At 40.3% G+C, this 27801-nt stretch overlaps 3 protein-coding genes across 3 annotated transcripts; 1 reads left to right on the top strand and 2 right to left on the bottom strand.

Annotated features, from left to right (window-relative positions):
* The first annotated feature begins 396 nt into the window (after positions 1–396).
* LOC131236725 (uncharacterized) lies at positions 397–13391 on the top strand. The gene is made up of 3 exons (XM_058234111.1): positions 397–808; positions 11994–12133; positions 12563–13391. Exons 1-3 carry the CDS (start codon positions 568–570, stop codon positions 13235–13237), a joined length of 1056 nt encoding a protein of 351 aa, XP_058090094.1. The 5' UTR covers positions 397–567; the 3' UTR covers positions 13238–13391.
* A 1582-nt stretch (positions 13392–14973) lies between these two features.
* Positions 14974–22055, bottom strand: LOC131236724 (probable serine/threonine-protein kinase At1g09600). Its single transcript, XM_058234109.1, has 8 exons — positions 20627–22055; positions 19523–19807; positions 19071–19388; positions 18668–18895; positions 18328–18428; positions 17806–17908; positions 16603–16971; positions 14974–15733 (listed from the first exon to the last, which is right to left on the bottom strand). The coding sequence occupies exons 1-8, from the start codon at positions 21074–21076 to the stop codon at positions 15575–15577; spliced, it is 2013 nt and encodes a 670-aa protein (XP_058090092.1). The 5' UTR covers positions 21077–22055; the 3' UTR covers positions 14974–15574.
* Positions 22056–26730: 4675 nt separating this feature from the next.
* Positions 26731–27352, bottom strand: LOC131227754 (ethylene-responsive transcription factor ERF020-like). Its single transcript, XM_058223561.1, has one exon. It carries the CDS (start codon positions 27258–27260, stop codon positions 26769–26771), a length of 492 nt encoding a protein of 163 aa, XP_058079544.1. The 5' UTR covers positions 27261–27352; the 3' UTR covers positions 26731–26768.
* Between the last annotated feature and the right edge of the window lie 449 nt (positions 27353–27801).

The raw sequence follows: 27801 nt of genomic DNA, 5'->3' as shown, positions 1-27801 counted from the left end.
GATCCATGTGACCTTATGAAAAGGTTAGATGAAAAAAAAAAAAACATCTTGGAGGGCTCATGACAGTTTCAACGGTGGAATCAATTCACCACTGCTTTCTGTTGTGTTGTGCAATTGGACCTTTGATCTGACCTTTTTTTTGGGGTTCATGCCCAAAAAATGATCTTTCAAAATGGATGGACGGTTTGGATAAAACACATAATTCACGGTGAACCTTGCAGAGCGCCTTACAGGACCGTCCATCTCTAGCTAGGTTCTGGCGGAGGTAGTGCTCAGTCTGCGCCCATGTTAGCCAAACCTGTCTGAAAAATCTAAATTGCACGGCGAATGCGTAGCTTTAGATCGTACACATATACACCCAAGAAATCGGTTAAAGGAGCTTAGCATATTCCCTCTCTCCCTCTCTCTCTCTCTCTCTGCCACTTTTCTCTCCCTCTCATTATTTTATATCCATTCCTCTCTCACTCTTCTGGATTTTCTTCTCATCGTTTCTGACGCCCCAAAGAAGAATCACGAAAATCCGACCGTTGAATAGAGAAATCCTTCAATACCCATTTCGAAAGGGCCATGGATCTATGGTCTCTCAATCTCAACAACGCCAACCGAGGCCTCTTCCCTGCAAAGATCGCACCTCCACTGCAGAGGCATACATGGCCTGAGAGGCGCCTTTCTTGCAATTTTATGAAGATAGGTGGTTTCTACGGAGGGGAAGATGAGATCAAGACGTCGAGATCGTGGCGCCCTGCATATCGATCCCTGTCTGTCAGAGCGATGGGAAAGAAGAACCATGAGAATTCGTCGAATTCGGGTATGGTTCTCCTAGTTTCTTTCTATGGAAATTGCTTCTTAATGAAATTTTCATCTTCTTTGTTCAATTTCGACTTCCGCCTTCATAATTGTTCTTGGATTGTTATGAATTTTTTCGTTTGATTTTATAAATTCTCTCTCTCTCTCTCCCTCTCTCTCTCTCTCTCTCTCTCTCTCTCTCTCTCTCTCTCATGGTACTTGCACCCTACGTGGATGTTAATCGGGACTGTCCAAATTGTGGCCCCCATTGAGGATGGAGTGTGGCCTGAACAGTTATTCTGATCAGGTGATCTTCACTGTCTAATTGTGCTAGTTGAATTTGGATTGCTGATCATTGTCCTTTCTAACTGGCTATTTGATAGCAATTGATTGGATGTTCAAGATGATCCAATCAGTGTGACTTTCTGCCCATGTTCAATCCATAGTCAGATTGCGATTGGGACAGTCCGAATTGAGGCTTGCATGCATATCACTTGTATGGCAGAAGAGTTGGCAAAACCACGACGTGGTCAGCTGCTTGAAATTGTTATGAGGAAATATACAATGTTCAGTTCAGCAATATGGTGTCTTTTGCTCGGGCAGCAACTGTATGGTGGAGCTCAGTTCATTTGGGTGGCTCCATCATGTAATGGTCACCTCTCAAAAGCTTGCGCCTTTGGATAAGCTTATCCGTGTGAGCAGTATGTTGATGCATATTGAAAATGGATCATTTGGTAAGCCGTCCATTTTTGAGGAAAAAGATCAGTCAGTTAAGATCACCCCTGATGATGGAGATTTTTGGTGCATGGCCATCCATTGTAGTCAATCTCGGAACCCATCTGTAAGTTTATTGACCGAGCATTGTATAATAGTTCAATTGTTTTGACCTTTGTGTGGTGCCCAAAAACTGGACATTTCTCATGGAATTTTGGTGATCCTGACTGTTGATCATGTTTGTCTTTTCATGGATTCTCCTAAAGTAGCATGGAGTGGCCAATCCTACCTGTCTCATTGGGGGACTTCTCCCCTTCAATGTCTACCCATTTCCAATGTTTTCTACTGTCCATTTGTAGGTCCCCGATTGGATGGTCAACTCTTACACCAATGGAACCTTTCTACCAGCCCATTTCATAGGAGGGCCCATGAAGTGAATGTTGTATTCTTTAAGTTGTTTTAAAAATAAATTAGTGTTTCAAAATTTCTGTTGGGTTGGGCCTTGATTGTGGCCATGGATGTGTGCAAGCCCGCGGATGTGTCTTTTCACACAAGTCCGAAAAGTAACACCCTTTCATATTTTTGTTCTTCTCAGACCCAAGGGTTGCACCAATTGGGTTTAAACCCAATAGTCCCAACCCTTTTTAAAAGGGTGTCTCTACACCCTTAAGGGTGTCTTCACAAAGTCTATAAATAGACTTCTCTTTGTCTGATTTTTAAGTGTGAAAAAGAATATAAGAAAAGTCTGGTTATGCTTTCAAAGTATGATTAAGTGTTTTACAACCATACTCCTCTTTCTATCGTGTAAAAGTCTTTCTACAAGTCAATACATGATTTTATATATATATATTACAAACATCTCTATTGCACTCTCCACTATACATTTGGCAAGTGGGTGTTTTGATTGGGATCGTCCATCTAGTGAACCCTATCATGGAGGCATCTCTACCATGGCATCATGCCCTAAATCCATGATATTCTCCAGGAATAGATGCTCCCAACCATTTTAATTGTGGAATTTGTTGACGGCTAAGAGAAAAATAGCATGGTCCACATTCATGGGGGAAAAAATGTCAAATCTAGAAGGACTTGAATGTCCCAATAATGGAGAGATTTCTTGGGCCATCTCATTAAAAATAATAATAATAAAATAAAAATTAAAAAATTAAAAGAAAAAAACAATGGACAACCATTTGATAACTTTTGTCCTAACCGTTTGATCACAATTCTGTGAATGTCCATCTTTTTCATTTGCACTTGGATCAATGATCTAGATTATATCATCTCAAAGAGACTCGCTGGCAGAGATTACACATGCTACTCTAATAAAGGCGAAAAGAAAGGTGGAGATGGCTCAAGTCCAAAGACAACATGAGACGTGCTTGCCTTTGTAAAACCATCCTACAAGTAACGTTTTTATCTCCTTATGAGTTGTTTTGGGAAATAGGGTTAGTTTTTGGATGGCTAGTTTTTAATATATTTATGTGTGTGTGTGTGTGTGTGTGGTTTTTTGCTACTAGGTTTTTTTTTTTTTTTTTTGAAAGGGTGCATGATTTGGGTTAAAATGGTGGCGAAGAGTGACCATTAGATGGCGGTTGGTTCCCGGCCTTGAAAATCATTATAAAAAAAGGGGTAAAATTATAAGCGGCCAATCGCTGGCTTTGGGAGGGAACGATGTGTTCACATGTATGTATATGATTCCACCATTCTTTGGCAAGAGTGTGTATCTCTTATGTGGTGTCCACACGTTGTGCTTGCTTATATGAATTCAACTATCGAAATTATAGGTCTCACTGTCCACAGGGTGTAAATGAAAAGTAACAGTGAACGGATGATCTAACCACTTGTTTAGTGGGAATGAAATGGACAGTTAGAATCATCAATCCTAACTGTTCGTGGGTTTATTTTCTCGTGGGTTTGTTCTCATAGGCAACCATTTACTATTTTAGTAGAGCACCATGGTTCATACGCATGCACTCTATAATTCTATATGGTACATGTCTTTGGACAATCTAATTCGGGCCCAACTTTTGTTGATCAAGACTATTCAGCTAATATGCCAGACAATGTATGATGTGTGTCACCCAAATATTCCCCCATTGGACAATTTTACTTGTCCAACTTGTGGACTGCAAGTGGATGGTTTACCGTCCACTTTCCAGGGGGGGATTTTGGAAAGATATCTGATGGTCATTGATGGTGGGTGGCACAAGAGTGCATGGTCTAGATCGTGAAAAGATGGGGCCTACCATACTATTGGTGGTAGAACACAAAACATGTCATTTTGTTCAGGTGCATGTTGTGGAGTTGACTTTTGTGTGATTGATGTGCATGGAATGAATAACCATGTTGATGTTGATCTTTAGAAATGTAGTAGGATGCACAATTACACACTTAAGGTGTCACTTCACACATGTTTGTAGTATGAGTAGTTAATTAGTGGGTCCTTTGTATTTATAGTGACCTAAAAATCAAGGTATAAGGTGGACCGGTCATGGGTGTGGATGACCTTTATGATAATGAGTGCACATAAGGAATATAGGGGGTATACTATATTGAACTTGATCAGAACAATGGCCAACTCTATCCAACCACAGGCCCACTTATCACTGTTTCTCTATAAACAACTCACATTATTACTTTTGTATGTATAATTGTGGGCGCAATAACAAGAGCTCCCACCTAGTCTCCTAGACCAAGGGTGGAGGATATTGTTTCATGTGGTCGTGTGCTGGCCTTGGATATGTGTGTTAGATCCAATCAATTCTTATGATGGTTCCCACAATTGATTTTTCATAGCCTGAAAGTTTGGTTGATATAGGTTTATCATGTTTATCAAGGCAAAGATCTGAAATTGTGGGGGTGCACTTAGATAAACCACTTAACCCTTAGAGTCCAAGTTTAGTCAATATACATTTGATAAATGGGTTGACATAAAAATATGCATTTGATAAATGGGTTGACATAAAAAATCAGAGGTTTGTGCTAAGGAAACCATATGATGAATATTATGGATCAATATGCACAAATGCTACGATGATGCGTGGATCCTAGAGACAGGGTACCTCAAACTAGCAATGCTATGAGGTGGTGAGACTAATGTAATTGAAAATCAAACTGATTGCATGTTTAGTGGTCTAAACGTTGGCTATCAAATAAATGGTTAGAAAGAAAATAGTTAGTGGTCTGAATATGCACAAATGCTATGATGATGTGTGGATCCTGGAGACAGGGTACCTCAAAATAGCAATGTTATGAGGTGGTGAGACTAATGTAATTGAAAATCAAATTGATTGCATGTTTAGTGGTCTAATCGTTGGCCATCATATGAATGGTTAGAAAGAAAATAGTTACTGGTCTAAATGCAACAGATGATTGTTCGATCAATGGAATTTTCAGGCCATGCTCTATTTTCAATGGAGGCCAGTTTTGGATATTTGGGATCGGTGTTCATATGTGCGGTTATAATTTCACTTGATGAACTATGATGTCTTGCTCATTTTTCTAATTCTTAGACTTCCACACCTATGGGGCTCATTGTTCGATGAGCAAACCATTGGTCAAGATGCTTGATCATGAATTGAGAATGCCCCATAATCTTCCCAAATTAAGAGGTCCTACCCCTCCGGGATTTGGACATTTTCCTTCCATATTCAACTTCTCGAATTCCATTGACCGTATATTTGTATCATCCTATTAAGACAACCCTTAGCATATATATAAATCAACGTTTCATGTGTTAGGAAACATGTAGCAATGAGATGACGTTAATCTAACTTCTTTATACTGTAGATATAGTATGCCCGGCTGGCTTTATTGCCAATTGGGTAAATGGTAAGAATGTATTCAGGTCTGACAAAGTTGGTTGAATGATAAGATTGTATTCATGGCTAGTGATACAACAACTACCAAAATAAATGTGATGGACGGTAACAACAATGAAATATTTGTTGCATGGAGTCATAGTTGTTGACTCTATGAGGTTTAAAAAAAGTTTGGTATGTGCTGAGGTTGCAACTAACTGTCAAAGACTTTGTAACTTCTTAATGTTACGAGTAGGAGGCATATTGATGATGACCTTGATCGTCGGCTGGATCTATCGGCTGCTAATACCCCGTAGGCTGAGAAGCAAAATGAGGAATCCGCCTGAGCATATGCTCGTTTCTGAGTAGCTAGATGGTGAGGCAATAACTTACCAAGGCGATTGATCCGTAGCTGGTCTAAAAGGATTATCAGTCACTCCGAGACTGAGAAATGGCCCAAACTCCTGTTGGAGGTAGCAGTGGGAAATTTTCCGCAATGGGCGAAAGCCTAATAGAGCAATGCCATGCGGAGGTAGACGGTCCACGTGTAGTGAACTTCTTTTTTCCAGAGAAGAAGCATTAACGATATCTAGAAGTGCTGATATCTTTCCTTGGGTGGGCAGTTGACCCTTTTCAAAACAACTTTCTCTAACATGCTGCTTGACTTTATATCTTTATTCAAATGTCTGCAATCTGTTCGGGAGAAGCTGGATAAGTTGAGAAGGGATTTCCTTTGGGGGGTGTGGAAGAACGTCACAAGTTTCATCTCTTCAAATGGGAAGATATTTGTAAGCCTGTGCATCCTTAAGGCGGTGGGGGGTTGAGGAACCTATCCATTGTGAACTTGGCCCTCCTTGGAAAATGGTTGTGGCAATTCGGGACAGAGGAAGGTCACTTGTGGCTCAAGGTTATTTCTAGCAAATATAGCCTCAAAGAGAGAAATGGTAGATTAGGGAGTCCTCTTTATATCGGGCTTCTCACATTTGGAGGTCAATCTCAGCCATGAGAGGGAAGGTAAAGGAAAGCATTTCTTTTTCCTTAGGAGCTGTTACTAGAATTAGATTTTGGAAGGACTCTTGGTGTGGTGATCATCGCTAGTTCATTGATTTCCCCATTTTGGCCAGCCTTGCGAGTGCCGAAGATGTGAAAGTGGCGGACTGTTTCTCTTGTAGCGGATCCTCTATGTGTTGGATGCCTCCATGCAGAAGGAATCTTACAGATGATGAGATGGGCGACCTCCTTTCTTTGGCAGACGGGCTTCGGTCTGCATCTCCAACTGATGAGGCTGACTTTATGGTGTGGACCAGCCACAGTTTGGGCCGATTTACAGATAGTTCCTTTTACAATAAGCTTTGCTTAAAGATATCAAGCCCCTAAGAGAATTTTGCACCCAGTGGGAAGGAAGAAGGTGTTGTCTATAAATAACTTGCATAAGTGGGGAATGATCATCCCTAGTATGTTTTGTCTATGCAAGAAAGATGCCGAGTCTATTGATCATTTATTTATGTTCTGCCCCTTCACGACCAAACATTTGGTCACACGTTCTATCCTTTTTCGGTATGAGTTGGTCAATGTCGGGTTCTGTCTCTGATCTCTTGTGGGTGTAGCATGGGGGAGATGTGCCAAATAAGAGAACGAGGGTTTTTTGTCGGCTATATGGTGGGGTGTGTGGGGCGAGCCAAATAGACGTTGCTTTCGAAATTCCTCAAATTCAAGTGAGGCCGTGCTGCTCTCCATCAGAGTTTCTATATCCGAGTGAGCTGCTCTCTTGAACGTGGAGAATGATTGTATCAAGGCAATGTTAGGGCTGTAATTATTGGGTCCCCCGTCTTTGTTTTCTTTTGTTAGTGGTTTGTTAATAAAAAATTTTTACCCTTCAAAAAATATATATATTCTCAACTTCCAATAGTTAAATGAGAATTAGCTATTTCTAGTTCTTTTGTTCCTTTTCGGAGTAGCTTCAATGATGTTGATGATCATCATCTTATGTTTTACCCCTTCATGACCAACATTTGGTCGCACGTTCTATCTTTTTTCGATATGAGTTAGCCAATGCCGGGCTCCGTCTCTGATCTCTCATGGGCGTGGCATGGGGGAGATGTGCTAAAGAGAATGAAGGTAATCTGGCAGCTTTATTTTCCAGCTGTGTGGTGGGGTGTGTAGGGTGAACGAAATAGACGTTGCTTTCGAAATTCCTCAAATTCAAGTGAGGCAGTGCTGCTCTCCATCGAAGTGTCTATATCTGAGTGGATTGCTCTCTTGAATGAGGAGACTGATTGTATCAAGGCAATGTTAGGGCTGTAATTATTGGGTCCCCGTCTTTGTTTTCTTTTGTTAGTGGTTTGTTAATAAAATTTCTTTTACCCTTCAAAATTAATTTTTTTTATATATATATATATATATATATATATATATATATATATATATTCTCAACTTCCAATAGTTAAATGAGAGTTAGCTCGTTCCAGTTCTTATGTTCCCTTTTGGAGTACCTTCAATGATGATGATGATCATCATCTTAGCCCTGTTTTGTAGATGCCTAAAAATGAGTTCATCTTGTTTTAGTTGACACTAATTTTGTATTAGAGCTCTTGATCTCTAATATATAATGAGTTCATGTTAACAGTGATTATTCATTAGAGGTCAAGATCTCTTATAGATAATGACTATTAACAAAAATGAGATGTACTCATTTTTGGCATCTACCAAAAAGGGCCTTGGCCTTTTTCCCAGCAATTTGGGATGGGGTTTTAAATGGTAGGTGGCGAAAGTTTTGCTACTTGCTACCCGTGAAACATCAACCTATGTCGTTTATTGAAGCTCCTGGATGTTGGATAAAGCCTTGGTGCTCTCATTGACACCATTCGGGTGCCAAGACCGTCACACTCAATATTGATTACCAGCCCAACTTTACATGCACACTCCAAAGGGCAAGCAAGCAATGTCAGGTAATGGAGGAGCGGTCGTGAAGCAAACCACCGAGTGCACAGCAACTTCACATAGATGGTTTCTTTTGCACCGGGTGTTAAACACAGGCACCCGTGTTGGCACTGACATATACCAATGTACCACCTTTACAAGATGGTCTTAAAAGGAGCAGTACTCTGCACACCTGAATATGCTTAGATTTTATAAAAGAGGATCAAAGTTCTCATTAGAGAATACAATGATATCTCCTCTTACAACCTTTGCTTGGATGCAGAAATATAGTTCTTTCTTAGAAATCTGGTCTTTTCTCCCAGTGTAGCAGACTTTGAAATCCCTCGATGTCCATTTCTTGAATTTGGGCTTTTCACTGTGACAACATGTTAAACATAATAGAAACCATAATAACTTTCATATGATATTGAGAATGGTATTAATTTGTGAGTGTCAGTTGGAGGTTAATTTTTTCTATTAGTCAAGAGCGAGCCTGTCTGACAATGAATGCTTAATTCTAAGGTCAGGTAGGACAGAGATTAAGGAAGCAAATTAGGGAAATGGCTGATCTGAGGCATGATGAAACAGATTCAGTTCAGCTGGAGATGAGTTTGAAATGTACATTTAAGAGGAAGTGAGCCAGACTGAGATGAATGCTGACTCTGGCTATAAGGTAGGAGTAGGACTAACATAATGGAACAAAATAACAGAAATGGCCAATTTTTTTAGCATGGTAATGCAGGGGCATTTTCACACCGGGCTCGAGTGGGGTAGCCTGTGGGATGCGGGGACACACTGGGGGTGGGCGGCCTGTGTGAGGCGGTACCCATGTGATTTGGTGTCCACAAGGGGGGGTTCGGCCGAGGTCCTAACCCATGAGATGTGGGGCCTAGGCTATGAGATAAAGGGATTAATTCGCCATGCTCTAACAGTTCGAACTTTTAGAGCAAGTGGTTAATTATCCTGCATCACATGGAGAGACATTCAGTTCAGTTTAAGGTTAAGAATTTGAAGCTTTTCATTTTCTTTGGTTACTGAGTTCTTACAGTTGTGATAAAATATTTCGGTCATTCGGTTCTTTATGCTTAGTTCATACTACTGTAAGTTCACAACTGTGATTTAAGATTCGATCTGTGTATTTTCACTCTGGAAACATGGATTTCTTTACCTAATCTTTGTTTCGTTGACTGCTGCTTTTAAAGATGGTCATAGTTGTTTCTGCAAGCAGTGGTATGTGAAGGTTCTGACAAAGCTCTCTTTGGTATTACAATTAGTTTCTGCTCTGACTCTGGAATCAACGAGTGGCTCAACGGGACAGAGATTCCCGAAGGAAAGAGATTTGATGTTTGAATTTGATTACAGAATCGGATGCAAGTATCTCAAGAGGAAAACTAGGCATTATTTTGTTTCCTATTTTTGGTGGATAAGGAGTGACTTAACCTGTGACCTCATTGTTGCCATGTTGCTAGGTTATATACCCTAACTGTTAGGGTACTGCTTCCAGCCCAGGAGGCATTATTGTTCATTATGGGTCACTTTATTTCTTTTTGAAAAATATTGCATAGCACAAAAGAGTTCCAAGGGACCTGTTCATCAAATAGTAAGCGAAACGACATACAGGAAAAAAAATAAGTATGGGAAAATTTTGCTTTTAATTCTGTTTCAATTGTTAAAAGACGGTCAAATTTTTGATCATAGTAACGCAAATGCGAAAAAATCGGTGAACGAAAAGTCCGGGTTTAATATGGTTTCAACTAAAAAGAGTGAAAAGAGTGAAAGAAGGGCTATGTATGCACATATATTTATGGATATCTCAATTAAAATACAAAACTTCAGGGTTCAAGCCCATAGCTCAATGGTAGATAAGGTGTGTTTCAACATTTGAGTTCTCGGGTACGAGTCCAGAATACCTATCAAAATAAAAGAAATTTTAAAAATCAAATAAAATGAATAATTTTTATTTGTTTTTGAAAGATGAGAAGCTTTACTGAAACTGAAAAATATAGAGAACAGGACAAAAGGAAGAAAGTAAAAAAACAAAACCTAACCCATGCAGCAGACTTGAAAAAAAAAAAAAAAAAACAGAAAAAGTCACCTATAAACAGACTCAGAAGATAAATAGAGAGAGAGAGAGAGAGAGAGAGAGAGAGAGAGAGAGAACCAAGTCTGGAGCTGCCCCCAACCCAAAATCCTTAGAAATGGTGCAGTAATATCATTCTTTGCCTCTCTCAAGATCCTTCAGTTTCAAGTAATCCTTATATAAGTGACTTGTCTCCACTAAAAGATTTTTTTTTTTTTTTAATCTTCTATTCAAATTTATAGGTGGATGGCGACCACAAGTCTTTGTTTTTCAAATCGCTTTCAAAAGTTTTTTGCTTTTAATATAACATGTTCTAACAAAAAACGTTTTTAATTCAATTTACCGAAAAAGAAAAAAAAATAAGGGTTTTTTTTTTTTCCTATTTTTTGAAACATACGGAATTTTAAACATTTAACCAATTATACGAGTTTTTTTTTTTTCCATTCTTTCTTTCTATATTTCAGAGTTTAAAACGGAGTATTGCTAACTATGGTTCATAGCAGTGTGACAAATATCGCTGAGATTATGAAAATATCTCAATAACAAGGTATTCAGAAACAGTTACGTAACGGCCGTTACTGTTACATAATGATGGTAACAGTTACGTGTTATGGGGCCATAATGGCCATTATGAAGAAAAAAAATGGCCCATAATGCCCCATAACAGTCTGTTACTGGCCAGTACACATTTTAAAATATAAACTAATGTAATAATTTACAGTAGTTTAAATTATTACATGTTATCGCGATATTTTCAAAAATCTCATAAGATATTAAAATATCACATTTTATTGCGATATTAACTCAAAAGATAGTAAAAATATTAGTGAATTTCCTATATAGATATATTTAAATTTTAAACTAATGTAATAATTTACAAATAAATATTTTTATTTTCAGAGAGACTTTCCTGATAATATCTCGAGAAAAACGTCAAATTTTGATAATCTCCCAAGAAATTTCCAAGCCGAGCAATAGCCGAAAATGAGATTTGTCACCATGGTTGGTTCATAGTAGAGGTTTGCTAGCCCACCTGCACCTTTACACACAGCACACATGCCAACCTAGCAAGTCTCTTCCGCTGTCAAGACAACCATATGAAAAGATCGGGTTGGTCCACTGATTAGGCAGGTGCACGTGTATCTTGAAAGTGGACTTTTGGCAAAAAAATAATAAAATTAAACCGTCCAAGCTCTTTGTACAATGGTGGCCTACAGATTGAGTAGTCTAGCCTGATTGTTTCCCATAGCCATCTTCCACCTAGAACTTCACGCACTTGCCAGGTTGGCAAATGTGCCGTGTAAAAGTGTGTTTGGGGCTAGCAAACATCACTGTAGTAACTATACTGGTAATTCATATTTAAACATATTACCATAGAAGGTTAAGATAATTGAGATGGCAACTTTCTCTTTATCTTAGAACTCATCTGTTTACCTATCTCTGGAAAATCAAACAAGAACAACTATTTTCTTGGGGTTTTGATTCATCATTTCATTGTGTGTGCATATGACTGATGCTAATATGGATTTCATTAGTGACTATACAATCAAACAATATACAAGATGATGTAGGATATTTGAATCATGGATTCGCAGCACTATTATTGAGTGTCTATGTAAGACGTCCCGAGACTGCTTAAAACCAAGGTACTTGTTTACTCAATCTACTCTTGGACTTGATTTTTATTACAGGAAGCAGTGATCAATCAATTCCTGAGGGAAACAACCCGTCCTCTGACAACACGAAATCTGAAGATGCCGCGGCCCACAAGTCACATCATACAATTTCTGATTGGCGAACTTTTAGAGCAACTCTCGTGGCACGGGAGCAGGTGAGCTGACACACTAAAAAATGTCCAATTTCAGTGGTATGGATTTTGTGCTAGTTTGTTAACATTTTCCAAGGGGAATGATAGCATATGCTCTCCAGCCCACTCTATCATAGTGATCTTGATCATCCCTATGGTATATGTCGCCTATGTGGAAGCTGGTTGGTACTGTCCAAATTGTGGGCTCACCTTTGAGTGAGCCATCACCAGAAAAACATCCCCCCTAATCAGAAAACAAAAACTAGCACTTGAAGGTTTTTGTTTTTTTTAAAAAAAAAAAAATTTAATTTAAAGTCTTCAATCTTTCTTTACTGTAGCTTATCAAGGTACCCAAACACACATGGCTTCAGTCCACCTTATGTAGCTTATCCACCCAAAAAAAAAAAAAAAAGTAGTACTAAATATAACACTTGAATTCTTATCCTGGTGCAGCTATCGGATGATGATGCTCCCGTCCAAGATGCAGTCTCCCATGAGTCCTCCAAATCACTTGGTGCAAAGTGGGCACATCCAATCCCTGTACCTGAGACTGGCTGCATCCTAGTCGCTACTGAGAAGCTTGATGGTGTTCGTACCTTTGAAAGAACTGTTGTTCTGCTCCTCAGATCAGGAACCAAAGACCCAAGAGAGGGCCCTTTCGGTGTCATCCTCAACCGTCCACTTAACAAGAAAATCAAACACATGAAGCCATCAAATCTAGACCTTGCAACCACCTTCGCAGAGTGTTCTCTGCATTTCGGCGGACCCCTCGATGCTAGCATGTTCTTGCTAAAGACTGGAGAGGACTCACCAACTACGGGCTTTGAGCAGGTAATACCAGGCCTCAGTTTTGGTGCCAGAAACAGCTTAGATGATGCTGCGGAGCTGGTGAAGAAGGGGATGCTCAGGCCTCAAGATTTCAGATTCTTTGTTGGGTACGCAGGGTGGCAGCTGGACCAGTTGAGAGATGAGATCGAGTCAGATTACTGGTTTGTCGCCGCATGTAGCGTGAATCTGATAAGTGGGTTGTCCACAGAATCATCATCAGGCTTGTGGGAGGAGATTTTGCAGCTGATGGGCGGTCACTATTCGGAACTGAGCAGGAAGCCCAAGCAAGATAGCTCATGAAAAAGGTCTGTGGCTTTTTCTCAGAGGAGACCATGTGAAATCAAATGTACAGAAGGTTTTCTAGACTTAATTCATAGTGGTTGTTGACCTTTTGTTTTCAGTGTCTTCCTATTAGTTCTTGTATCTGCAATGTAAGTCAGGCAGTTTTTTTTTTTTTAGAAGAGTCTCTCATATACACTGAGAAGAAACAAAGTAATTGAAGCATTTGGTAAGAAAGAATGATTTCCTTGTTGAGAAAAGCATATTGCATTGATCATGCATCCTTATGGGGGTGTCTATAACAGCAACCTGATGACCTGACTATTGGATTAACTATATTATATTATGTGATTTGGATCTTGCATGCAGTGTTTCATTGTCTTCTTTTAGGTCCTTCAACTGCAGTATAGGTAGAAGGAGCTGGTGTGGAAAAACCTGCTGTATAAGGTTCGAAATGGTGAATTGATGTAGGGTAGACCGATGATCCTGTAGTCATTTGGCCGGTTATTGTGTAACCGGTCCCATCTTCCAAAAGCGAATCAACTCCCCTATCCCACTGTTCCTCACTTTACACAAGGGAACGACTGACCCTTGGAAAGAGAAACATACAAGAATGACCAGCACCGACCGAATGAGCCAAGAGAGAAGCAGGGGAAGAGGGATTCCACTGCCAGTTGTTGTACGGATCAGCAGGAACTCATATAACCCGCTACTTGTGTGGATCAGAAGCTATTGTCTTATCTCAGCTGAATCATGCCTCTTTTGTCATCAGACAAACTTCTATTTGCAAATAACCATATTGAAGAATTGCTGCGTGAGTATGAGACAGCTCATGCAAACAGACCCAAGCTGGTCAGCTAATCCTAAATGCTGGATTTGAACATTGAGTGTGGAAATTTTGCCAACTTTTTCAAACCATATATTTTCTTCTTCAAACCCGTGGTCAGTATTATTCAACCAGCCTGTTTTTTGAACCATGTCACATCCGGTGGGGCCGGTCTGATAAGCAGCATGGACCTTTTACGAGCTGTTGGGTTGGCATATGTGCCACTTAGATACGCACACAAGAGTAGCATTCCTCACATTTTGAAATTCACCACTTGTGATATTTTAGTTCCAACTGTTATTGAAACTGGTAGCTTCTTTTTCTACCTTTACATGGATAGATTATTCCACATCTTTGTGGGTCAATTTTTGGTTGAGGTTCTCTGTAAGCTCAGCCAATTTTCAGAGGAATCCATTTATAAGCTCAGCCAATTTTCAGAGGAATCCATATATATTAGCATAAGACTGAGAAAAAGCATAAAAGACCATAAAAGATCATAAAAGAAAGGTTTTCTCGATTACACCCAGACACATTGCAAGACTAGCCTTTTAATTTGGGTGATCTTCCAATGATCCAGATGATTTATATGACGAGTCTCACTTTGTATGGTGGAAAATCAACAAATAAAATCTTTCATTTGGATTATTTTAACCCATTGATAATCTGGCTCTTTTGTTATGAGTAGGAGTGGTCACCATAATCTTTGTATAATCAAAGGGTTGAAATATTCAACCCAGGAGTGTTTTCTAGCATCCCACATCCAAGGGGAACCCTATCAAATAAACCCTTTTGGCTCCCCATCAAATAAACTGTTTTGAGTCGGGGAAAAAAAAAAAAAAACCAAAACCAAGCAGTTAGTCTTGATGCATCGTTTTGCAATACATTTGGGTTGTATTCAAGCAAACCTCAAAAGATGCAGCCACTGCCGATGGAAGCATTGGAAAGCATATTACTTTGAACTAAATAAACGTGTTCCAGTTTGGAAGATGGTTTTGCCTTACAAAATGTGTGGTACACATGATCATTCCCTCTTCACTTTCCCCAAACAAATCGCTGCAACCTAAAGACACTACCCAACAAAAGCCAAACAGGGTCTCTCATGCCTTCTATCCCTTGCAAAAAAAAAAAATTTAAATCCAAAGAACCCAACTGGGAGCCACCCACCGGACAATCGTCACATACTGTTTTTAGTCATCAGCTAAAATGCAATAGAAGTATATAGATAAATAGACGATTTCCAAACCACACAAGCTTCTGGACTGTTAAAAGCTCCATACATATTCCAATACCAAATCCCACCATTGAAAGATATTTCACATCTCAAGGAAGCTCCATAGTACAAAAGTTCCTTCGCTTTGAAAGAACTCAAGCATGTAATATGCATCCCGTGGCATTTGCACTATTTTCCCCTTCCAAAGAGAGTATAAACCCACCACCGTCGGAGCACTTGAACACTGTGAAGTGCTACTTTCTTAAATATCTGAGCTGCCATTTCTTATGGATTGGACTTTAAACACTTCCAGATGTACTTTCTAGTCGAAATTCTTCTTGGTCTTGGCTTTCTCAAGACGCGCTTTTCGCACAGCCTGTTGGATTTGCCTCTCATGCTCTTTGAGCATATCCTCGATGCTACCCCCCGGAGGCAGCAACGGTCCAGAGTAGTGGATTCTGTTCTTCTTAGCTCCATAACCCTTGATTCCAAAGAACAAGCAAGCAGTTTTAGTACAAAGATCTAGTGAAAAGTCAGGAAGAGAAGTCAGTTCTAGGTATTAAAAAAAATAATAATCTAGTTTTGCAGAACCCAATATAGATAGGTATTTGGGATATATAGCTGGATGAGAAGATCATTGGTATTCGGTATCAAATTCATTTTGAAGTGTGATTTAGTATCTGCTTAGTGCCCACGTAGTTTCTTTCACAGGTAACTATCAGGCCCTGATGCATCAACACATGAATAATGAGCTGACAAACTACTCCATAAAAGTAGGGCATATGGTTCTGTGATCCATACCGCAGATCGGTGGATCCCACCACGAATTGGGGATTGCTTAAAGAATCTCCAGATTAGAAGATGCCAACCCTTTAATCAGTGGACTACATTTAAATTGTTAGCAAAATACAAATGAAGAATGGCCGGCCCCGGACAAAAGAATAGACCAAATTTCGGATGGCTAGGATTGATCAATCAGGAATTATTTATTTATTTTTTGTTATCCCCGCTCTACCGTGGTGCTCATCATGAGAACAGTCTGGCTTACAGCCACAGAACCATGGATCTCACTTGCATGGACTGCAAGCATCAGGAACCATTAATACCTCTCTTTTTATGTCCTCATGTTGGAAACCATATGAGTGCCCACATTCCTATCCTTTTTTCTTTTTTTTTTTGCAAAATATTCAATCCTGGTCACATTTCTCTGTACCGCCACTGGCCCACCATGATCTTCTTTTCTTTAACAATTTAGGATTTTTAAACTCCCTCTTTTCACATATTTGACCTATATGTTCTTTAACTTCATAGTTCAAATTGATGATAGGAACTATTTCTACAATCACGTACCATTGCAGAATCTTGCCCGACCATCCTTTCTCCCTTCCTATGTGATGAGGATGGCCTGTCCAGAAAATGGTGACTCCCTTCGGAGGGCTCAGCAACATCCAGCTGATTGTACCTGTTACTTGTTCTGTGATCCTGCCATTGCGGCTGCATACCCCTCTGACTGTAATCATTGCTTCTTGCCGACAAGTCAGCGCCTGCCTGAGGCATGTGAGATATCTGTGTATTCAATTTCGGGCCATTCATACCCCTTGAAGAACCGAATGCCTGAGCAGTTCCTCTGTGAGAACTGCTGTGGAACCCGGATCTGCTATCCTCTTCAGGATTGTATTTTTCGCTGGTGATTTTTGGAATGGCTTGCTTCTGCATCATCTGTGGAAAGGGAATTGAGTATTAAATGACAAGGAAATCAGCCCATCAGATTAGATCAGTGTTTAAAAACTCGGTAGACAGACTTTTTTTTTCAAAAACATGCACACACACCCCCATACACTCACACCGTAGTGGGATTTCACCACCTATGGGTACTCGAACCCTTGACCTGGTGTTGAAACTCCTGAGAGTCTACCACCGGAGCAAGAGTAAGGACCCAGTAGACAGACTTGCTACTCAGCCGATTTAGTAGGTTTAGCTCGACCATGGACCAAAATTTCAACGGTATTTGAAATAATCAGCCAAGTCAAACTAGAAGTCAATGTTTCAACTCTCACTCTCTTCTTCTTCTTTTTTTCCTTTCTTTTGAGATTTTAGTAATTTCAACAGTCCTCCATAATACCAAAAGACATGAATCCATTCTTCCCTTCTTAATTCTCCAAAACCTGACCCCAAATCACTAAAAAAAAACTGACCCAACCCACATTCGATATATTCAAGAAATACGGATTCCTAGCATTCAATCTATGATTCTTTCTATTTTTAGTTGGTTTTCAACAAATTCTCATCAATCTGCAGAATCAAACTAGAAAAATTAGTAGATGTTTTTTTTTTGTTTTTTGTTTTTTGTTTTTTGTTTTTTTTTTTTTTCATGTTGCAATTTATATATTAAAAAAATAATAATAATAAATAAAATCTCTTGTTGGGCTAATCATAGCATACTCAGAAAAATTTGTAGCCTTGGGTTTCATTACTTTAGATGCTTTCTGGATTAAATCATGTACTTTGAAGACATGGAATAACCATCTGATAGCATTGTTAGAGATGGAATACCTGTAGATCGTCATTGGCATCTGGTGCTGGCATTCCTTTGGATTCCCTCGACCCTCTTCTTATGGATTCAGCTCCATGCCCCTTTACGGATGCTTTCTTTTGCCTGAGACCAAATACAAAAGCAGAAGATATAACTCATCACAAAAAAATAAAGAAGAAGAAAGTGTGGTTTTCCATAATCGCTTTGAAATGAATTCCAAGGGGGTCCATGGTTCAACATTCACCGATCACAAATAAGATTCAAATACCAAAGGAAAAGCCACAATGATTTATATATATATATATATATATATATATATCATTTTCGAATAAAACAGAACTTCTATCATTCAACGGAAAACAGCGTATTTGCCAATCCATTACCAACCCGGTCTACTGTGCAAGATGGCCATGCTAGAAAGGTCTGGAATTCTATGAAGTTGTTCATGAACCCTACTGCTCCTTTTACCTTCCTCAAACAAGGAAATCATTTCACAAAGCGACAAGAATGAATGTGAAGTGAAAAGATGTATGATAGTGTACCTTCTAGCTTCCTCATCCCGAAGTTTAGCATCATACTCCTTGCTTGGCGGGTATTTAGGCAGACTTGAAGGATCACATGGAAGGGGATTTGTTGTGAAGAACTGAAAGCAAAACTCAAGAATTAAGCTAGGAAAACAATCCACAATCACCAAAAGAAGAAGAGGGAAAAAAGAAAGAAAAAAGAAAAGAACCAAGACCACTGTCTCCACCTCGATAGGTGAGTTGGTTATGACATCTACACCGTTCTTTGTCCAAATTCTTAAGGTCATAGCACAAGAAATATGTTATTAGAAGTTCCCCAAAATTACATGGGGAGAAGTGCTTGAGCCACATAAACTACCTTGCTCTTAAGGGCAGAAGACGCTGATCCCCGATCCTCAGGTTCTATTGCAAGAAGAACATCCAAAAGGTCTAAAGCTGAGGACGGGAAGTCCTTGAACGTCTCGGAAACACAGCGCTTGTATGGGTGTTGAGGTTTGAAGATGGTTGCATGTGCCAATTTTGATTTCCTCCAGTAGTCTTCAGATGGTGAACCACAAAGTTTGAAGATCTTGTGCATTTGCTCCACCTACAGATCAGATAAGGAGACCAATGCAAATAACATCAATTATCAGAATCCAGAACCAAGTCCATGCCATGTAAATGACTAGGAAAGGTTAGGAAAGGCACGAAGATCCCAGACAGTCAACGACGATAGAAACCAACATGCATATGATGCATATCTGATAGGCAGGACGAGATACCTCTGTCCGTCCTGGCATTATAGGCTTCCCAGTGAGCAATTCGGCGAGGATGCAACCCGTACTCCACAGATCGACTGCAACCCCATACTCAGTTGCCCCCAACAGAAGCTCAGGAGGCCGATACCATAGCGTCACGACACGGCTTGTCAGTGGCTGTTCCTGATTGGGTTTGAAAAATGTGGCGAGGCCAAAATCCGTAATCTGGAGATTGCCATTGTTGTCAATCAGAAGATTGGATCCTTTGATATCTCGATGAAGAACCCCGCGACTATGGCAGTGCTCAAGTCCACGAAGTAACTGCTGCATATAGCACTTGATCTGAAATGCCGAAATGGGTAGATTCTAAATGAGAACAAATCAAATGCAGCAGAATCAAACTAAAATGGATTGCATTCTCATGGAAGAGAAGTAAAATGTGCCCTTTTCAGAAGTATTCATCACAGCAGACAAACCTGCGGTTCGGTAAACTTGACATCGGGCGCTGCCGCAAGTCCAGCAAGATCATGCTCCATATACTCAAGAGCAAGGTACAAGGTAGATGACATCCGCGATGTAACCAAACCCTCAAGCTTCATAACATTTGGGTGATCCAGTCTGCGCAGGATATGAATCTCCCTTGCCATGAATCGGACGCTTTCTGGATCTGTATTAACAAACCGCACTTTCTTCAGTGCGACGATCTTGCCAGTTTCAAGATCACGGGCCTTGAATACATTGCTGTAGGTTCCTTGTCCAATCTGCACAAACAGCACATTGTCTAAATATAAATACAAAACTGGAGAAGGAACCCAAAAGAATGTGCATGGACTGAATAGACCCGAAATGAATAGTATTAACCGTCACCAAGAGAAATAGCTGGCCAAGCCAATGATTTCTGTCCAGTCACAAAGAAGTAGATGCACATCAATATCGAACATTGACCACTGGCAAACATATGTTATGATTAGGATTGTTGATCTGGTGGGCCACCATTTGGATTGGACAACTCTGAGCATCCAGTTTTGAGTTTTGCTGGTTGAAAGTGGACCAGCGCTCTAACTGGTCCTTTCGAAGATTACTGACTGCATTGCAACCATGGTTCAATCCCCTTGCCTTTGGGTTATGGCCCATGCATGTGGTGGCCCACCAAATCATTCCTAATCATAATAAATGTCTGCTACATGTAGCATGAAAAGGGAGCTGTGGAATTTCCATGATATGAGCTGCATAATAGCATTTCTCATGCTTATTTAAAAAAAAAAAAATACAAATGCATTTCTCATGAACTAATGCCCTTTGTGAAAGAAAAGGGTGTACTGAATAAGACTTACTAGATAAAAAGTTTATGAGGCTAGAATGTCAAGTAACAAAAACAACTGATTTCCAACAATTTCATTTGAGAAAAGAAGAAAATCATAAGCATTTAGTTTACTTTTAGCAGGCAATCATGGAATGAAGCATGAAATCGTCAACAGACAGAAAACCCACAATGCAGACTAGATAGATATTTTGAAACACAACGCTAATGAGGATTACCAAAAGAAAGAAAGAAAAAGAAGAAGAAGATTGAAACTGACTTTGTCTAATTTCTCGAATGACTCCGCCTTGCGTGGCAGCCACCCATCTATCGCTTCTCCCGCCACAGAAGCAAGCCAAGAAGGCCACCCTGCAGCGACCTGTTCCCCTTCGATACCATTAGGTACATTTGAAATATGCAAATGAGGTTCTCTGTTTGTCCCTATATCCACAGATGCACCTCTTTGATGGGAGATCTTCTTCGGGAGCTCAACGACTGCTTTATTCGCTTCCTTGTCGAGTGATTGCTGGGTAGGAACCACAATCTCTTTCGGCTTCGTGATCACCGTCTCCACCACGTCATTCCCATTACCACCATAATTGGCCTCTACTGCTACTTCCTCTCTCCTTGACGGTGTGAGAAACCGCTTCGACAACCTACTTAGTGATACTTTCTCTCTCTGATTATCAACATTATCTTCTGTAGCACTTTTCGAACAAATGCAGCCCATAATCCCTCACAGTCCAAATTTGAGAGGCGACTGAATTGTCAAGATTCGCTGAACCTATGGACAGCGGCCTTTGATGCATGAAGCCCGCCGTTGGCCGGCATTCCTACCAAAAACCTGGAATTCGAAACAACCCAGATCACAAAATCCTGAGGTTGCAAAAACCCACACCTCAAATCACAAGAATTCGATAGGAAACCACCCAATCGAAGGCAAAATCAAGAACCCAAATTGGAAATCTGAATCTACCAAAGGAAACACCACACCACCTAATGAGATGGAGAGCGATGCCCCCAAAACCCCTTGAAACCCAGACCAGAAATCCAGCGTTAATCGCAGGAACAGAATCAAATAAGAGTTCTGGCCGAGGATTTCAATGGGTTTTTGGACCTTTGATATTTTATTTTTATTTTTCTTTTTTTCTTGTATACTCAATCGGTTAAAGACATCAAATGCCACTTCTGCTATTTTGTTGAAAATCAAAGGATGCGAAAAAAAGGAAAAAAGAGTGAAAGAGAAAAATAGAAAAGAAAATGCCCAAATGGATAGGCGACAAAACGGTAAAAGCTCTGTCATTTCCGTTGAATGAGAAAGAAGGAGAGAGAGAGATTTTCGGATCTTGTGAAGGCTAGAAATGCGAAGGGCCGAGAGATTATAGGATTGGACAGGTTTAGATGGCTGACCCAGCTCAGCTCCTCTTAGAAGGTAGAAGAGAGAGAGAGAGAGAGAGAGAGTAACAACGGTAGATTCGCCAACGGTACGCGGCGGACGTTTGTCCACACGTATGCGGATCTTCGTTTTGTCTCTTTCCGCTGTATACATGGTTTTCAATTCTGAAAATCGAGGCCCATGTTTCTTTAATCCATACCATCTGTCTGTCAATTCCCACCGTGGATGGAGAATGCCCCAAAAATCTCCCAGATTGGAAGATCCCAGCCACCAATATTAGCACCTGTTTTTTTCAGTTGAATGTGGACCATTCTAGTATTTTTCTTCTTAAGCGTCTCTTTTGTAGGACGTAGATCAAAATATCAAGATTTTCCCATCAATGAAAACTTTTGAGGGTTGGGATCATGTCGAAAACTGAAAAGCTGTGTAGACTATTTGAAGATGCAGCCACGTGTCACGGGAGAAAAACTTAGATGCTGAAAAGTGGGCCCATGATTCTTTAATCCAGATCATTGTTCTGTTAATTCCCACCGTGGATGGAGAATCCCCCCCCAAAAAAAAATCCTCTCAGATTGGAAGATCCTAGCCACCAGTATTAGCACTTTTATTTTTAGTTAAATTTGGACCGTTCATCTATTTCTCTTTTTAACCATCCATTTGTGGGTCGGAAATCGAAAGGCGAAGATAGCCCAGATGAAATTTTATTGGTCTTGGTTCATCAACGGGGGTGATTTACGGAAGCATGGGCCCACTTATCATAGATGAAAACCCGCATATACCGTGCAAGGCCTCGGCGCGGTGTATGGAAACTTTCCTATGCACCTAGTTGCATTTTGGACTCAGTTGGTTCGCCTATCTGGAAATCTGGACTGTCCATTAGGTTCAAGAGACTCTTATTTCACTAATTGTCGAAAATTAAAGCAATCGGATGGTGTTAAACATTCTTGACGGGACCTGTCTTTTACTAACAATCTTGTCCATCTATTTTTTCATACCATCGAATTAACGGTCTTGATTATCCCATAGGTATACTTTATTTCCTTTTCAACAAAGCATATGAAGAGTGGATTAGATCTAACGGAGGGGTCGCCATATTGATGTGGATGAACGGATCAAAATACAACTAGGCGCGTGGAAATATTTCCATACACCGAGACTACTGGAACATTTCTCCTCGAATGGATGATCCAACGCTACCAGCAAGGAGCTGTAAGGAATGATCGGGCATTGAGTTTTTTCAAGTGGGGCCCATATTCCAATGATCCAAGCCGTTGGTATGATTGGCCTCACAATGGATGGACCATGCACAAAAAAATCACAAGATTTGAAGATCTGTAAAGAAAATACGTGGCCCTTTCTGTTGTTGAAAGACAACCATTGCTTATTTTCTTCACCGTTTCTTCGTTTGCCACCCGCTCTGCTACGAACGCCGTGGTTCCTGTTGAGCTACAACCACCTATGATACAATTTACATTCCGGTGCCTTCTTCAAAAAGGTTTTCACTTTTCAATAAATCACCCCAGTAATTATCATTACAGTAGTTGTTAGATTTCTTAACCGTGACTTGGGTTGTCGGCTCAGGTGGGCCGTGCCTTAATGTTTATGTGAAATCCAACCCATCCATCAAGCCTATCCCCCTGATAGGCTCAGGCCCAAAACTCAGCTCTATCTCAAATACCAATGGACCATGCAATGGGAAATAGTGTAAAGGGCAACACTCACCTTTCAAATTATTTCCCTTAGAATCACGAATGGGACTTATTTTGTAACCCCATTTATAAATTTCGGTATAGCTTCCAATGGTTAGATTGGATCTTATATAATTATCACCTTTCATTCTCTAAAAATCAAGATTGGATTTCTCCCTCCCAACCATTTTCATTGGTGTAGTCTGTATGAATCATAGGTTAGCCTGATTTACTTATATGGGATTACACATCTAATGAATATAGTATATTTGACATATACATCATGGTGGGCCTCAAAAATAAAAATAAAAAATCAAGACAAGGTACCATAGCCAACCATGTGCCCAAAAACAAGTATTTTGGTTGACACATTAAAAAATGAAATTTCACCACTCTTGATTTTTTATAGGGTCCACTTAGATATACACATGAGATTCAAAATCCTATATTAGTCCCAAATCTAAAACTTAAGATTGACATGTGATTCATGGGATTGAGTATGCCACACAAGAGAGGAACGAAACAGTTGGGAGAGGATCCACACCTGATTAGTACAGGGTATACCATGATAATTATATGAAATCTATTCCAACCACTAGATGTCATACTAAAATTTAAGCCACGGTCCAAAAATCAAGCCCCTATGTTATTCAATTGGGCATTTATAAGGGAAATAATTTGACGGTGAGCATTGTATTGTAAACTATTCCCAAATGTGTGATCCACCTTAATAAGGATAAGGTGAGTTTTGGATGCTGGCCTCAATATGTTGTGACACATTCGGTTGTCATGGTTAGATTTTGTATAAGCATCAAGGTAGGGCCCACAGTAGCAGCCAAACTTGTCCGCAAGGCCCACCCGAGCTATGTAATTATATTTACTAGGATTAATGAGGGGGCTTATGTGGAATTTATTTATTTTTTTAAAGTATCAGAATATAAATTCTCTGTAAAGTAGGCCGTTTTTTTGCTATTTTTTTTTTTTAATTTCTATCTTCCTCAAAAGCCCTAGTTAGCAGGACTGAAAGTCGGTTGGGTTGGGTTGGGTCGGGTCGGGTCGGGTCTAGTTGGTGCTCAACCCTAGCCCAACACAATGTTCCAACATCTCAACCCTAATCCAACCTAACCCAAACTCGGGTTTGGAATTCTCAACCCAAGCCTAACCCAAGCAGGCTCGGTCCGGTTGGTCGGTGGATGCAAGCTAATATTTTCATTATTACATTAGTTTATTAGATTCAAAATATGTCTTATTTGTTATACCTATGATTTTATTAATTATATATATAGTTATTTATAGTAAAGAATTTCATTTTTTTCTCAACAAAGAAGCTAAAATATAAGACAAGTCAGTGTTGTGTATGACGCAATCCATTTGGAAGAGAAATCCGGCGTATCTTGTTAGCTTGAGTCTCAGAAATGATGTGGACCAATGAGATCCAACAGCACTAGAATTTCCAGTGCCTTCGGCACAGCACTCAATTATAATTTATAAGTAACATCTATAAAGATTGGATTCGGGTTGAGTCGGGCAACCCAAAACCTCAACTCAAGCCTGACCCAAGTTTTATTGGGTGGGTGTTTGTATGACCCAAGCTCAAGACTGAACCCGATACATCCTGCCTGAGCCCAACCCAATGTCGGTCCGTCGAGTTGAACCCGCCCAACTTTCAGCCCAAGTAGTTAGTGAGGGGTGTTTTTCCCGTGTATGAGACACACCCAGATTCTATGTACGCCTAAAATTTTCACCTGATGGACGGAGTGGATATTACACATAGAACACGGTGGGCCCCCACAAGCTTGGGTGTTGGAGGTGCTGCCTGAAACATGTGTTGTACAGCAGTCGGTCCTGCGTCTTCACACGTGCCATGTGTTTAAAAGTACCAACCATTCATCAAACTCACCGTCACCGAAAATTGACGCAGGGAAAGATGTGAGGTCGAGCACCATCTTCGGATAATTGTTCCGAATCCACGGAACTTCGCCAGACTCTTCACACAAAGACATTTTGATTCCACGATAAAAAATGTAAGCAAAATAGAAAATAAATTCTATAAAATTTGAAATTAATTGATAATTGAAATAAACAAGTTCACGACCCTTTAAACAGGGGTTCTCCTAGTCAAAAGCAAACTACAACTAAAACTCCTAGTAATCACAACTTACTTTTAAACTTATTATTTATAGATAGTTATGATATCTACTGGTGCGCAACGGCCAAAAATAGTAAGTGTTTACTAGTGCGCAGGGTTTTTGGCCAAAAATAGTAAGTGTCCTATTTGGCCAAAAACAGTCCTGTTTGGCTTCACCAAGCTGGTCTCCTAATTATTTTAAGCTCTTTTCACATTGAGCGCAACTCCTAGAGCATAACGGATGAAAAGTTATAATCAAACTAAAACTTCCTATTTATTGTAAAAATAGAATTAAAATAGGGAAATGACCATCGGATGGTATTTCACAAATCCAGCTTTAGCAATGGCATAGTGGGGTTGGGTGGCTAAAGTAACTCATTCTACCCCAAAATCATATATTTTACACCCGATGACTCATTCCGGATTGCGAGATATGCCCGATCTAAGATTTGACGGTCTAGATCACCTCTATCATTGACCGGGCCTTTTTTGATTCATCTTGACTCTGAGACTGTCCGCGACCTGCTCTACATCAAAAATTTACGACTGAAGCTTCAAGCCCATTCCACCCATGAGTGGTTCACAATCCTAACTAAAATCCAGCCGTTGGTATGCTTGCGTTCAAACTCATTCTAAGTAGCACCCAATTCTACTGAAGTTCCAACAGCCCATTAAAGTCTTCCAAGTAACAGCCCTTTGGACTGTAAGAGCTCACACCGTCTGCAGTACCATCAATGACCTGGTCCACCCCAAGCAAAAATCAAATCTTCAATAGGAATGGGCCGACGGGCCCAAACAGAACATTTTATAATCTGGGCCAACCCCAATTCCAGGCCTGCCACATTGACGGCCCTAAAATAAGGTGGCCCATATATGGGTTATATCTCTCTGAAACATGGTTGAATGACTCAGAAACTCAGATTGACTCGTTCAGTCTCAAATCGAGTCGTAGGTGAATAGACCCAACTCATGCCTGACTCACCTGAGTCAGGGATGAGTTGGGTTATCAAAGTCCGAGTCAACTCAGATGAATCACACAAGACTCGTAAAACCAAACTCTGGAACATGCTCATCAATCCACTTCCAATCACATGCTCTAAGGAATTCAATTCAGCCATCTTACCCTGGCCCACTCCCTATTTGCTGAGTGAGTATTGCAATTCAAACAATCCATCCAAACGCTACTTTTACATAATTCAATTTCAAACTACTACAAACATATTTCCATATCATCAATGGAGATATTCAAGTCTTCTCCTTCTCTGAATTCACTCCCTACATGAATCACTGCATCATCATCTTCATCATCCCATATCAAATTCTCTAGTCCTCGAAACACGCTATTCATCGACAGCTCTGCATCGTCGATAGGCGATGGAGCAGCCAGCTTGGCATCAATAGCCATGCCAGCATCTGAGGCTGCTCTTTGTATTAACTGCGGCGACATGTTAGCTTGGAGGAATCTTGGGACGCACATAGGGAAATTGAACTTCCTGGTGGATGATGGGCCACGAAGGTAGAACATGGCGGTGTCGTGGGCCACCGCCGCAGCCTCTGGTGTTGAGTAAGATCCTAGCCATAGGCGTGTTTGAGAGCCTGGGAGCCGGATTTCTGACACCCATCGACCCCATTTCCGACGACGTACTCCCACGTACTTCGTCGCGCCTCCACCGTTGGATCTCCCTTCTTCAGTGGGCCTCATCTCATCAGAATCCGGCAAGTGGGTCAGATCTTCTTGGTTAAGTGTTTGAGAATTGGAAATGTGTTGAAGGAGGGGAGCTTATCTGTGTTTATATAGTTTGAATTATGGGAAAGTCAGCCCCTTGTATGTTGAATTTTATATGATCCTCAAACCAAGGACATGGGTAGCATTTAAAATTTTTAGTTTCTGATAGTGGGGCCCATGGTTCAGTAATCCAAACGGTCCATCTGCTGCCCCCCAATGAAGATCGACCATGCCCCCAAAATTTCCCAGACTGGATGATCCTAGCCATCCAATCTTTACAGTCCCATCCAGAAAACCTACGGTCCGGATGAACATAAAGTCAGCCCCAACTCGTACAAACAATGGACCCGAGGATGACGTACATATGCTCGGGGCGATTATCACACAGTTTCAATAATATTAAAAGGGTTGACTGGGGTTTTTGGGTTTTGGTCAAATATTCATTGGTCAAAAGTGGATTTGCATTAGAAGTGGGTGAATGGTAGGAGGCCACACATATATGTATATTTTAAAATAT

This window comes from Magnolia sinica, chromosome 2 (genome assembly GCF_029962835.1).
Source record: "Magnolia sinica isolate HGM2019 chromosome 2, MsV1, whole genome shotgun sequence".
Taxonomy (NCBI): domain Eukaryota; kingdom Viridiplantae; phylum Streptophyta; class Magnoliopsida; order Magnoliales; family Magnoliaceae; genus Magnolia; species Magnolia sinica.
The sequence above is the reverse complement of the archived record's forward strand: the minus strand, read 5'-3'. Positions and strand labels throughout refer to the sequence as shown.

Excerpts from the sequence above, each read along its gene's own strand:
- LOC131236725 (XM_058234111.1), top strand. The coding sequence starts at position 568 with ATGGATCTATGGTCTCTCAATCTCAACAACGCCAACCGAGGCCTCTTC. Across the intron at positions 809-11,993 it reads TGAGAATTCGTCGAATTCGG|GAAGCAGTGATCAATCAATT; the intron begins GTATGGTTCTCC and ends TTTTTATTACAG. Across the intron at positions 12,134-12,562 it reads CTCTCGTGGCACGGGAGCAG|CTATCGGATGATGATGCTCC; the intron begins GTGAGCTGACAC and ends ATCCTGGTGCAG.
- LOC131236724 (XM_058234109.1), bottom strand. The coding sequence starts at position 21,076 with ATGGGCTGCATTTGTTCGAAAAGTGCTACAGAAGATAATGTTGATAAT. Across the intron at positions 19,808-20,626 it reads CATTCGAGAAATTAGACAAA|ATTGGACAAGGAACCTACAG; the intron begins GTCAGTTTCAAT and ends CTGTTTGTGCAG. Across the intron at positions 17,909-18,327 it reads CGGGATGAGGAAGCTAGAAG|GCAAAAGAAAGCATCCGTAA; the intron begins GTACACTATCAT and ends ATTTGGTCTCAG.
- LOC131227754 (XM_058223561.1), bottom strand. The coding sequence starts at position 27,260 with ATGAGGCCCACTGAAGAAGGGAGATCCAACGGTGGAGGCGCGACGAAG.